The sequence below is a fragment of the Psittacula echo genome (genome assembly GCF_963264785.1).
Source record: "Psittacula echo genome assembly, chromosome: 3".
NCBI lineage: Eukaryota > Metazoa > Chordata > Aves > Psittaciformes > Psittacidae > Psittacula > Psittacula echo.
In genome coordinates, this window is record NC_137736.1 from 64,522,904 (window position 1) to 64,535,342 (window position 12,439).

Sequence of the window (12,439 nt, forward strand, 5' to 3'; positions counted from 1 at the left end):
GAGAAAAGAACACTTACATTTAACCCATATATCATAATTTTGGAGAATAGCGAAGCTGTAGGCAACTGCAGGCAAAGAGTTTTCCTCAAAAAATATACATGTTTCTGTCATGCAGGTAACCCAAGTTCAGACCCTTAGGACTGTTTCTGTTTGACTTTAATGACTAAACACTATCACATATTCCCGCAAAAGTCTCACTACAATGGCAAAAGGACCGGTACAGTTAGTTTCAGCATGGGACAGCTGCAGCACCAACAGCCACAGGAGAGAGGAAAGGAAGGGATGCTGGAGTAAGCTGGCCTTGCTATTCCTACCAGTACTGCTTCAACATCATGCTGGCAGGAAAAGTCCCCTCCTTATGGGGGGTCCATGAAAGCTGGAAGAGGTAGAAACTCCTTGGATTCATGGTCAACATGACGTAAAGTGGCAACAGGCGAGATCAGCCTTTCATTAGACCTTCCTGCAGTCAGCACTCCCACTAGGCTTATGTGGGCTTGGAGAAAAAGGGTCTTCCTGGTGTCACACATCTGAGATGTGACTGGCCACAGACTCAGAAACAGCTGCAGCAGGAGCACAGGTGTCAACAGGCTCTTTCCATTGACTTGCCTAGCCACACACTGCCCTGCAGTCTCCTCAGTATCAACCCCACTTCCACACTCCCTGCTGTGCTCTTCACTAGGGCTGACATTCCCAGACTCATCCCCAGTCACCTCCTCAGCTCCCACCCAACCTACCCCTCGGACAGGGCATGATGTTTCTGCTAAAGAGCCTAAGGCCCTTTCTGGAACGAGATCCCTGCGTATGGTTCAGAGCCTTTCCTCCAAGCACAAGTTAAGTTTTTAAGGACAACATGTCCCGGCCAAGGGCTTAAGCAATGCCCGTAACTCCTTGCTGTTATGCACAATTGCTCACAGCAGAAAGCAAACCCCCTGGAAGCACTTTACTCGCTCAGTATCGCAACAGGAATCCATCACACCCTCTCAAGAAAGCAAACGTAGGGAAAGGAGACCTGCTCTTGAGTGCTTTGGGAAGATTTATGTGAAAGGGAGGCATAAGGACTAAAAGCAGAGACTTTGAAAGAGTGAGCAAGAACATCCATGCTGACAGCTGAATAAGAGAGACACTTGGAACTGTGAACAAGGACACTTTGTTCAGGGGACAGCAACTTTGTAAATTAAGAGAACTACATCAAAATGACACCTCGTTCTAAGCCCCATTTCTCATGCCAATGGGAGCAATCTATAAAGCCCCATTTATGGCTGATGCAGGGGACACAGAACGGAATAATATTATCTATGTGAAGAAAAAATGAGAAAATTCAGAACAATGACAATTAAATCAGAAGAAGCAGAACCACAGAGATCACAATGTAAGCCATGGCATTGCTGAGGTTGGTTTAGAGTCATATGCACTCGTTTTTTTGTCTGTTTAGACAATAGGCTATTTGGGTTGGGAATGGGAGTCCAGATCAGTATGGCGACTGGGACAATTGGACCCTGTAGACTCCTGGTTGAAGCATTATAAAAATAGCAAATGAAAATAATACAAGCAGTAGTCATAGAGAAGTGACATTGAAGTATAAACAATATATATAAGGAAGTGAGGCTGAAGAAGCTCCAACTCTGTCTGGCTTTGCAGTCCATTCCACAAGACATTCCTAAACCCAAACAGATGATAAAGCAATAATATACTAAAGGCAGACACTTTCTAAAGTGGAACACTACACTAAGTCATCTACACACAGAAATATTTTATGTTCAATTACTTTAGATGCATAAGTGCAGATAATACCTAGCACTATAAAGATGTATTTATAAAAATGCTTTTTCCAAAACAAATGACAAGTGACCACATATGCAAAGAAATTAAGGCACCTAACTTAATTTCTTGAAGCCAGTGGGAACTAAGCAGAAGCCCAAATTATTTTATGGACTTAGCCCCGAAGCCCTGCTCTGTGAATGCTTCTAGATGCAAGTAAACCTATGCAAGTGGATAGTCTTATTCACCAATGTAGGGCTTTGCAAGGTACAGTCTAATTCTGCATGGGTTTTAAGACAAAGATCCTTTACCTAAGGTCAGTGGCGATTTAAATCTCATCTACCACCCCTTAATATTTTGCTACTGGATTCCATGAGAACTAGATCTCATTTTCAACTGTAATTAACAGTCTGACCTCATAATCTTTCCTTTCTTTGGGCCCAGTAGTTAAATACGTAGTGTTGCATTCTCGCCCCCAGCTTTAGGTATCTGAAAGTGCGCGATCAGCTCTCTCTTGGTTTTCTAAGCTCCCCCTGTTGTCACCAGAAAAGAGAAGCATCTTTTGAGGGTTAGCTCATCCTGAAAGAGATGACTGATTGCTGACTGGCAAAGGAGAGGCCATCAATGGTCCATCTGCCAATGCTGCACTGGAGGCCACATGCAATGAGGCATAAACGCAGCAGTGCCATCAAACACCTCTGACGAGGCTTTTGGCAAGATAGCATGCAAGGTCTGCATAGCACCTTTAACTCCTGCTAAAGGTTTGTGGTATTTAGTGGATTAATGAAGTTTAAACTGACAATATCCATAACCCTTTCTCAGTTACTTCCATAACCCCTCATGTGCACAAAACATTCTGAATTTTATGAAAATTATTTAGCCCTCACAATCTTATGAGGGGGAAAAATGATTAAGAAAAGGTTTTGTTTTCAAAGCAGTCCGATAAATTCTAGCTATTCTATCTGGTTATTAATGGCATTTTGTTATTCCTAAAAGAAGCTAAATGCTGAAATAACCTGGTCTGTGCACATGGGTTTATTACCTACTACACTTACTAAAAGCAACAATTTAAAAATTAAACTTCTTTCTAGGGAACAAATGCAGGTAATACAGTCTTCTGAAAGATTTTAATTCAAATGAATCTATTTTAGCTTAATGAAAGGAAAATTCATTCTTTCAAGGTTTTATTCTTGGAACTACTTTTTGTTCTATTTTTAAAACATGACTCCTTATAGATCATTATTCCAAAATTATCTTTCTGAAAGACCTATTCTCAGCACGATACTAAGATATAAGAGAACTTGCTTAGGAGGAACAGTCCTAACATGACACTAAGATAGAAGAAGACTTGCTCAAGAGGAACAGTTGTAACTCACCAGTTATTAATGGGAATGCAAAATGTATGCACAGTATTAAAAGATACATATCCATCTTCTCTGGGCATCTCATTCCATACAGAACAAGAAGTAACAGTACCTTACAACACATTTCAGTAGTGGTAAAGTCACATATCTAAGCAGGTGCCTAACTCTACACAAATTTCCTTCTTCACTTTGCACCCTCTGCCTCCTGGCTAGCTTGGGGAGACCAAATGATGCAGATGGGCCTTTCCTAATTTGCTGCCCATACCCTCCTTTTCGCATTGCTGCCTGGGTATTTAAAATGTTGGGAGTTTTGATTCCAGGGGTTTTCATGCTTTTGGATATGATCAATCCCTCGTTCTGAGAACAGAATGGGCCATGGGGGTTGAACTGACAAGAGTCTGACAGGGCTAGCCCTCACCAGAAGTCACAGAGGCACTGCAGGGCAAAGTAGATGCAACTCAAATCTTGTGCCCAGTGCAGGAACATGTTTAAATGGCCAGTTCCCAAGGCAAAAACAAGACTAAGGATTTTCAAAGAGGATCTTGTACAAGAGGACTGGCAGCAAGACTGCACAAGAGGATGTTAGGCAGGCTCCAGGGAGAAGTTTCCACATGCCCATCCAGAGGGCTTTCCCTGTGATAGATCCAGCAGAATTCCAGGCACATGGACAAGGGAGCAGAGTGGATCTTTCTGCAATCAAGACAGTAAACCTCTAACAGGTTGGTTGAATTTATCCCATGCCTCCTGTCCAGTCACTTACACACCCAATAGAGACCAATGGGAAGTCAAGCACAGGTTCTCACATAGAATCCTGTACCAAGCATACTGCTGTGCAGTGCAGCCTTGCCCCCCTTCTACCCCCTAACAGCCTTCCCCCTCTGGCACTCCGAAAAAACAGACTTTATCCCCCTACCTTATCACACACACTAGAAAGAGATCAAAACAAAGTCACACGTCTCTCCTGTGAAATGCAACAGGACTGTTCAGGGTTGGGGTTTTTCGTTTGGTTGTTGTTTTGTTTTTTTTTTCATCAGAGCTTCCCATATCTAGCTGGTAATAATCTCTCTGAATTATTACCTGTTATCTCGGTACTTAATAATCTAAAATAGGTTTCTGTACTCACAACAATGCCTGGGTAGTAGCCTCCCACAGTAACGTTTTCTGTTCTTGTAGTAGCTGCCAGACCTATGGTCAGTATGAAAACAGACACTACCAGCAGAGAGACTGTGAACCAAAGCGAAGTCTTCTTCCTTTTTGCAAATTGTCCTGTAGGAAGTGGGGAGGGAATAAAATAAAATAAAATAAAATAAAATAAAATAAAATAAAATAAATAAAATAAAATAAATAAAATAAAATAAATAAAATAAAATAAAATAGAAGAGCTTTTCATTGTGATCATGGCAGAACAAATATAAAATATCAAAAGATTTTCTTTTTTAATCTTTTCTGTTGGTAACCCACTTTTGTTCTCCCACTAAGGAAAATTGCTGGCAGACAACAGAAGGAATTAAAAAACAAAGAGTTAGATAGAGCTCAGCATAGCTTAATGCACACGCATCGAGTACATGCACAAGAAGAGTTTTTATTAAGCTGAACTGAAAGTCAGTGACAATGATAATTACACCTTATCTTCAGCAACATTTATAATTAAGTATTGCTCACATCCGTAAGTCAGATCCTGCAGGCCCTAGATGGTTACCTACACGAAGCGCCACTATGACTCTACCTGGACAGAACACAAAAATTCATGTTTTAGACAAGATGAGTAGAAGCTCTGCACACTGTCATGAAAACGAATGTGATCTTCACATTCACTGAAGTAAGCAAGCCAATCTATCTCTGAAGCAAAGCTGAAACAAATTTGACCAGGGAGTGATACATGAGATTACCTTTTTAAACCAGTAGCTGCTTAGTGAAATTCATTCAGTATCAGTGGGATTTGGATTCAGATATCCAGAAGTGAATCTTGGCAGTGTTCAAGGCCAGGTTGAACAGGGCTTTGAGCAACCTGGTCTAGCGGAAGGTGTCCCTGCCCATGGCAGGGGTGTTGGAACTGGATGAGCTTTAAGGTCTCTTCCAACCCAAAAACATTCTGTGATTCTATGCTACATGACCCTAACTAGCAACAGGCACCCAATGACCCGAACCATGGTCCCTCTTTCTGGTGTTTTTACTTTGAATGGCAAGGTAGGAGTGTGCAGGATCACCCCTGGAGCACTGGGCCATGGGATACCATCCCACCCCCGGCTGTAACTGGGCAGCATGGAGCTCCAGAAAGAACACAAGAGGACAGGGGCAATGCCTCTCCCCTTTGTGGCCTCATGAAGCTGAGGGGAGATCTCAGGATGAGGCACAGGCTGTGGTGCTGCACTGAATACTGAAGGCAACAGCCCTCACCAAGGAGCAGTAGGTGACAGGGGAAGGCAGCCTCGTGTGGATCAGACTCTGAGGGTGCTGCTGTAACCAAAAGCAGGGGCAATGCGGGAAATTAAAAAAGCAAGCAGAAACCATTTTCAGTGAGTCACTTGAGTTTAAAGTCAGGTAACTTGGTTACAGCTCAAAAGCCAGGCTAGATTAGTCGTATTTGCAAACCATGTCGAGTAATTTCACTTAATAAATGCATTTATAATAAAAATCTCTATTTGTTGACATCTCTCCAGTAGAACAACCAGACAAAATGAGTCCAGTCTTTCAGCGTGAAATGCAAGCACCTTCGCTGAAGATAAATACCATATGTTGAGCTTATGCAAGTCATGTACAAAGTCTTCCAGCTAAAGATCAAGAAATAATTCATAAGACTCTCAAGACTTCTCCCCTCTAGCCTGTGCCCCAGCTGTCTGCCTCTGGCAATTCCCTGTTAATCCATGGAAGGTCACTGGGGACATGAAAACAGTATCATCATTATTAATCAGTTCATCAAGTGTATGGGGTTAAAGGCAGTTCTTTCATAGAAGCCAGTTCACATGGCCAACAGGGGAAAGCAGACTTCAGGCTTGTAACTCCACAGGTCAGCTGCCCTTCCCAAAGCCTAAAATGATTCATTCAACAGATCTACCAGATTTTAAATAAAATCTGATGCCCTTGCCACACTATCATCTTTGAAAATTCATGGAGATCAGAAAATCCCCAATAACTGAAGAAAGGCAAATGCTCTACCTATCTTTAAAAAAGGCCCAAATGATGTTTTGGGGAATTACAACCCCATCAACCTCACTTTGGATCCTGGGAAGCTGGAACCAAAAATATGGAGCAAATCCTCTTGTAAGATATTTCTGGGCACATAAGGAAAAAATGACTGGCAACAATCAGCATGGATTTACTACAGCCAAATTACATCTGACCAACTCAGCTGCCTGCTATGACAAAATGAGTAGACTTGTGCAGCCATAGATGTCTTTTATTTTAAATCTAGCTATGTTTTTAATGTGGTATCCCATAACATTCTCATAAACCAGTTGGGAAGTCATGGCCTGGATGGGTGGACAAGCACATGGTTAAAACATTAGCTGGATTGCTGGGTTTAGAGGGAAATTCAGTGAAGTCAGTTCAACAGAGGATCCCAGAAAAGGTGAGGGGCTGGTGCACTCCCTGTATGACAAAAGGCTGAAGGAACAGGGTTTGCTCAGCCTGAGATGACATGGCTTTTGGCTGGGCTACCAGAGGTGGTTGTCAGAAGGACAGACTCAGACTCTTCATAGTAGTGCACAGCAGGAAGACAAAAGACAGTGACATAAACTGAAATACAAGGAGCTTAAGACTGGTTATAGGAGGAGGAAAAAAAATTAAAAATCAACATTAGGGCAGTCGAGCATTGGAACAGGGAGCCCAAAGACGTTGTGCTGTCTCCATCCTTGATCAATCAAAAAAGCCCCAAGAAACCTGGTCTGACCTCATAGTTGACCCTGCTTTGAGCAGCTTCCAAAGGAACCTTCCCACCCTAATTATTCTGTGACTCTATGGTTTTATGATAGTCAAAACAGCTAGGCTAAAGCTGGCTTGGGTATATATGCTCATATCCTCTCTTATGAAACTACAACTGCAGTGTAGACATACTTTAAAGGGAAGTAGGAACACAAACCTTCTGAAAGCCAATGGGACAGATGCTCTTCAGACAAGTGTTTCTGAAACACTGAATGCTTTTACGAAAACTGCTTGAGGAGCTAAGTCTCCACATCTTTCTCAAACACTCGTACTGGCAAAGGTTAATCAGATTGCATAAAGATAAACTAAGGGTGCAACCTGTCCTCCAGAGTTTTGATTATCAGTAATGATGTGAAGAAAAGAAAGACATGAGTCTGATTGCCCAGATTGAGTTTGCTTCAAATTATCTTAGAAAAAGCATGTTCTTGGTATGTCATTGGAGTAAATCAGATGTGGATTTAGTGAGCTAAACTAGAAAAGAATATCATTATTTATAGGGTCTTTTTTTTTTTTTTTTGATTGAGCTACATTTTGACTTTGAAATTAATCCATGCCAGAAGGCATTTGTGTATGTGATACCCTTCAGTCCTTACATTCATCCATGTTTTACCACCTGCATCTCAAATCAGAGGCAAACATCCAACCACATCTCTTCTTTTTCATACTCCAGTTTGGAAACTCATAGCTACATGTAGTTAGCTATGAACTCCACCCTTAGGAGAGATAACTTACAGGCAGGAGCGTAGAAAAGGTCCCTTCTGGAGCAGATGCAAGATCTTGTTCTCAAGGACTGCCGTATTCTTGAGAACATGGGTAGAAATTGGGACTAAATTGATTTCTGCTCTAGCTGTCAGACTTTCCTTAGTCACATCAATAAAAATCTTTGCTATATATCAAACAGTGTATAATTACATGTACATACGTCACCAGTATATTGTGATGAAAAAGGCTACAGCTGCACAGTGTTCCTACTATTAGCTTCCTTCTGCTATTTTGGTCATGTTGGCTCCCAAGATTTGTCAAGTCTTTGTTTACTGATGTTTGTAGCAGTTGCCATGCAGCTTTTTGGATTTGTTTTTAATGCATCTCCCATCCAAAACCCAATGCCAGACTATTCCCTCAGGAGCCCTGTCGACAGCACAGACCGGGGGGCTGTCCCAACCTTCTTCCCTGACACTCCCTGTGACAGGGCTTGGACTGAAAGCTGACCGTACACAAGAATAGCAGTTAAATTAAGAACAGAGGAAATGTTGCTATCAGTATTTCTAGGCTGAATTTCCTTCCTGTAGGCTGATGTTCTTGTAATGCAGGCAACAGTTAATGTAGTCTATTGACTTTCCAATTTTTCAATACTGAAGTGCGTCTCTGAATAATTTTGGCATTTATGCCCTTTAACTTCTTTAACAATGATTCAGTATGAACATTAAAAACTTCTAGTTTGGACCTTAATCCCGTTTAGTTATAGCTTCAAATTCTTATCTGTAGCATACCAAAAATCAAGCATGTAGGAAGAAACCTTCTTGTCATATCCTTATTAGCATTAGCTTGAGGTTGAGGTCAACAGAGGGTGTGAACATGTTATTACCTTTTATTGGCAATATTCTTCAGCAGTTTTGGTCAGTAAAGTATTAACTGAGTTTTGATGCTGTAGTAATGGGCAGTACAGTAAAAATTAAATTAGAGAGGTAATGTTGCTTCCACATCACTGGCTTGTGCTCTGCCCGGCATAGACTTAAATTGCACATGAAAAGGAACAGTCACAGAAACGCTCTCTGCTTTGCTTTTGTCAGGAAAAGTACTTGCTTGAGCCACTCAGCCCTGCTACCCCAGACAAAGGAAAGAGAACACTGTCAGAACAAGGAGACACCAGACTGCTGCCTCCTTGGAACAGAGAAAGGCACATGAGGAGAGAAATTGAGATCACCCTCCAGAGAGTAAAAAAGAAAAAAAATACCTGCTGAAGACCAAGTTCTGCTGGACTCAGCAAAATCTCGCGTTCGCTCATCAGCTGCAGGAAACAAAATTATATTTACAGTGCTCTGTTCACGATAGCTGGGGCATAAATTCAATTTGTAGGAAGACTACGGAAAATTAATGGTTTTGTGGGGAGGGGACAGATCAGACTGCTGGTAAAAAGCAAAGTGGTGGATCTAATGCTGAATGGTAGGGCCTGGTTTTGAATGAAGCAAAGGGTGAATTTAAAAGGAGAATGAACAAGTTAATGATGAAACATGGTATGGAATGCATGCAAGGGTCAAGGGAAAGAAAGAATAGAGCAAAAGAGCATCTCTCAGCCTTGGAGAAAAACTTGCATATGGCCTGCAATTTAAGTAAAAAAAAAACCCAAAGGTCTACGTTTAGACCAAGGCAACTATGCTTTGCTAACTTCACCACTCTTTTTAATATCCAGCTTTAGACATCATAAAGTCTGTTAAAAAGTGTGGAATGATGTTTGGCAAGGAAAGAATCATTGCAGGATGTAGCAATTTGCGGGGATCACAGTCACATTTGCTGACTATTAGCACCATACAGTTTCATACCTTCCTCTTTGATGCAGTGAAGGTGATCTAAATGATCTAAATGATTCAAATAAGTGCCCCAGCCCAAGGTATATTAGCATCCTAATATGAGAAGAGGGAGGAAAGTTTCGTAGCAGAAAGCACAGCGCATTTTTATTACCTAATGAATATTACTTAAAAATATTGACATGTTTCAAGGAGTGGCATTAACCATATATAAGATAATTTCAGCAGTAATTCACTATAAACAGAGGAGTATAGTGCAAAAAGTATCCATTGCTTTGCTGCTACTGAGAAAAAATATTTAAGGGAAGATCTTCGGAGCTAAATTAATAACTTTTAATTGCTGCAGTGCTCACTTCAGTGCCACCTCTCTCTGCTACAGTTTTCATTGTGTATTTTCAAAAATGGTTTATGCCAGCAAGATTTAATTAATCCTACATTGCGTCCAAAAATTAAATGTGATGGACTGAGATACTTGAAAGAGATACTCATACCTGCTGGTGGTGACTGCTTTCCCTTTTCTGATTAAATGCCTGACTTGTCCAGAGTGCTGAACTAATTACACCAGACGCAACAGCATTTGTTTCAAGCCACGAGATCACAGGTTTTATCAGGCCCATGTCTTATCTTTATTATGAATTTGTTGATGAAGAATCTATGAGTGTGTTACACATTCAAGACCATAGGAAACACTACTGTGCTCTTTCACACCTCCATTTAAAAAAAAAACCAAACAACCCAACCAAACAAAAAAACAATCCCCCAAACCTTGCTATATGATGTAGTGTAGCCATAGTAAGTGATACTGTGGAGTATCACTATGACTTCATTGCTTCGGCAGCAATTGTTTCACTAATAAATAATTGAAAGAGCAGCTAACTACTAGTTTAAAGCTAGCGTACAGATTCTTCTTTTTCTGCTGATTACATTTTAAAAGCACATCTTCCACCGCTACCTTTTCAACATCAATACCCTTTTCTCTTTCAAGTTTAAGAAAAAAAATAAGACCTAATGCATTATCTTAACTGGCTGTTAAGATACTTGGGTACATAGCAAAGTCTGTGCTTATCCTTCCAAACACTACACAGAGTAATTCCTATCAATAAGCTTTGTATTTTTCAACTTTAATGAATTTCAGTGGAATAATAGAATACTTGTCCTTTCTTTTGCGCATGTCTTTATTTTCCAGGACGTACACTGTAAATACAACCAGCACACCACTTTAGCACCAAACCACTACATTAGTACAAGGAGGAGGAAAGAAACCCAGGGCGGATGAGAACCCACTGAAGGGCTACAGCCCCGCGACGGCGCCTGCCTGCCTCAGCCGGCTCCGCACCCTGCTCACGCTGCCACCTGCTCCAGCACAGCACCTGCCCCTTCTTACCCAGCACATAAGGGCATCTCTCACATTAATTTTTCTGTTAACGCCCCACATACAGTTATTCGTACTATCGTTAAACCATCAGCACAGCAGTTCATTAAGCATGGCAGAGAGCTCCAGAGAACTGGTGTTTTAAAACACCTCAGTGAGTGAGAGTCAGAGAGACAGCACGACCCGCACTAGCAATCTCGGGCTGAAATCCCCCAGTGTCCCGCTCAGGGTACACGGCCCGGGCAGAGCCCCTGCTTGCGCCTTTCCAGCCCGGTAGCCGGACCCGCGGCAGCTTCACATCCCAGGGCGGGGGAAGCCACTGCTCCCCTCCAGCCTCGCCCGCCCGCCCGCCCCCCGCAGCCGGCTCCCGCTCTCCCGCCGCGTCCCCGGTGCTCACGCACTCGGCGGAGAAACGAAGTTGCGGAGGGGCCGGTGTCGGGGCTCACCTGTAGGGTCCAGCGCGGCCAGCGGACCCGACACCGCGGCCGCGGGCTGCGGCGCCATCATCCTCCGCGGACACCTCCGCTCCGCTGCGCGCCTCACCACGGTCGGTGCTGGCCTCGGGGTGCGGGCGGCCGGCGGGTCCGCCCCCCGGGGGGAGCTCAGCTGGGGCCGGGGCGGGGCGAGCGGCGCTGCCCGCGGAGACGATCGCTTCCTGGCGCCGGACCAGCAGTTCGTTCTGCTTGTGTTGTCATCTCCAGGCTGACCTTTGGGCGGGTGGGAGGACGGAGGAGCACAGCCTAGGTCATTGTTTGCCCAGTGATCAATAGCTTAATTCATTTTACGTTCCACCTGTGTCCTAGGCTTGGTTTCACTTCTTGATCTGTTCTTGGCCGATGGCAGGGGACCAATTTGTCACCTGATGGAGATGAAGGTTTCCTTTCAGCTTTCCACTTCCCCTTTTTTTAAAAAATCGATACCAATCAGGAGTAAAATACTACCGCAACCAGAAATATTAATAAAATTAGTAACAAACCCAGGCATCTCGGAGACATAGGTTATGGAATGCACAGGCTATGACAGGCAGCATCAATACTCAAGAGATTTCTGTAGGGCCATTGTTTTTCTTATGTGGTGTCTATCAATTTCTCAACCTCACTATTTCTCTCTTCTGTCTCGGTTTTCATTCCCACAGCAGATCCTGCGACTTGTCTTGCTGCTACCCTGGAGCTGCTAGTGCTACCAACTGCCTGAATATGTGACTTCTGTCTGAGAGAGTCTGGGAACAACCAAGAAGAAACAGCCAACAGCCGCTATGCTGGTTTGGTGCCTGCTGTTCCTTTTGCAGGCTTCCCCATACAAAGAACAGAAGAACACTTTTTTTTTTTTGTGGACAATGTTTTTGATAGGCTGCCAGGCACTTCGTGTAAACTGAAGTGTGTTGTCCCATTTGCAACAAATGCAGCTCTTATTTAACATTCTTATTTCTCTTTTGCTCAAACCTGCAAGTAGATACATGTGTATGTATTTAACTTCCATAATAATTTCTTCAGTCTTTG

At 42.8% G+C, this 12,439-nt stretch overlaps 1 protein-coding gene across 3 annotated transcripts in view; it reads right to left on the minus strand.

Annotated features, from left to right (window-relative positions):
• TMEM255B (transmembrane protein 255B) overlaps positions 1-11,488 on the minus strand; it is a 64,349-nt gene extending 52,861 nt beyond the window's left edge. The window contains exons 1-3 of one of the 3 annotated variants that reach the window (XM_080613899.1): positions 11,387-11,488; positions 8,998-9,051; positions 4,246-4,388 (exon numbers count right to left, since the gene is read on the minus strand). In XM_080613899.1, coding sequence (XP_080470025.1) covers positions 4,246-4,388; positions 8,998-9,051; positions 11,387-11,447 — 258 coding nt within the window. In that variant the 5' untranslated portion in view covers positions 11,448-11,488. Of the gene's footprint in view, positions 1-4,245; positions 4,817-8,997; positions 9,052-11,386 lie in introns of those variants that run through there. The other 2 variants (XM_080613900.1, XM_080613898.1) reach the window with 2 other exon arrangements.
• Positions 11,489-12,439: the final 951 nt, after the last annotated feature.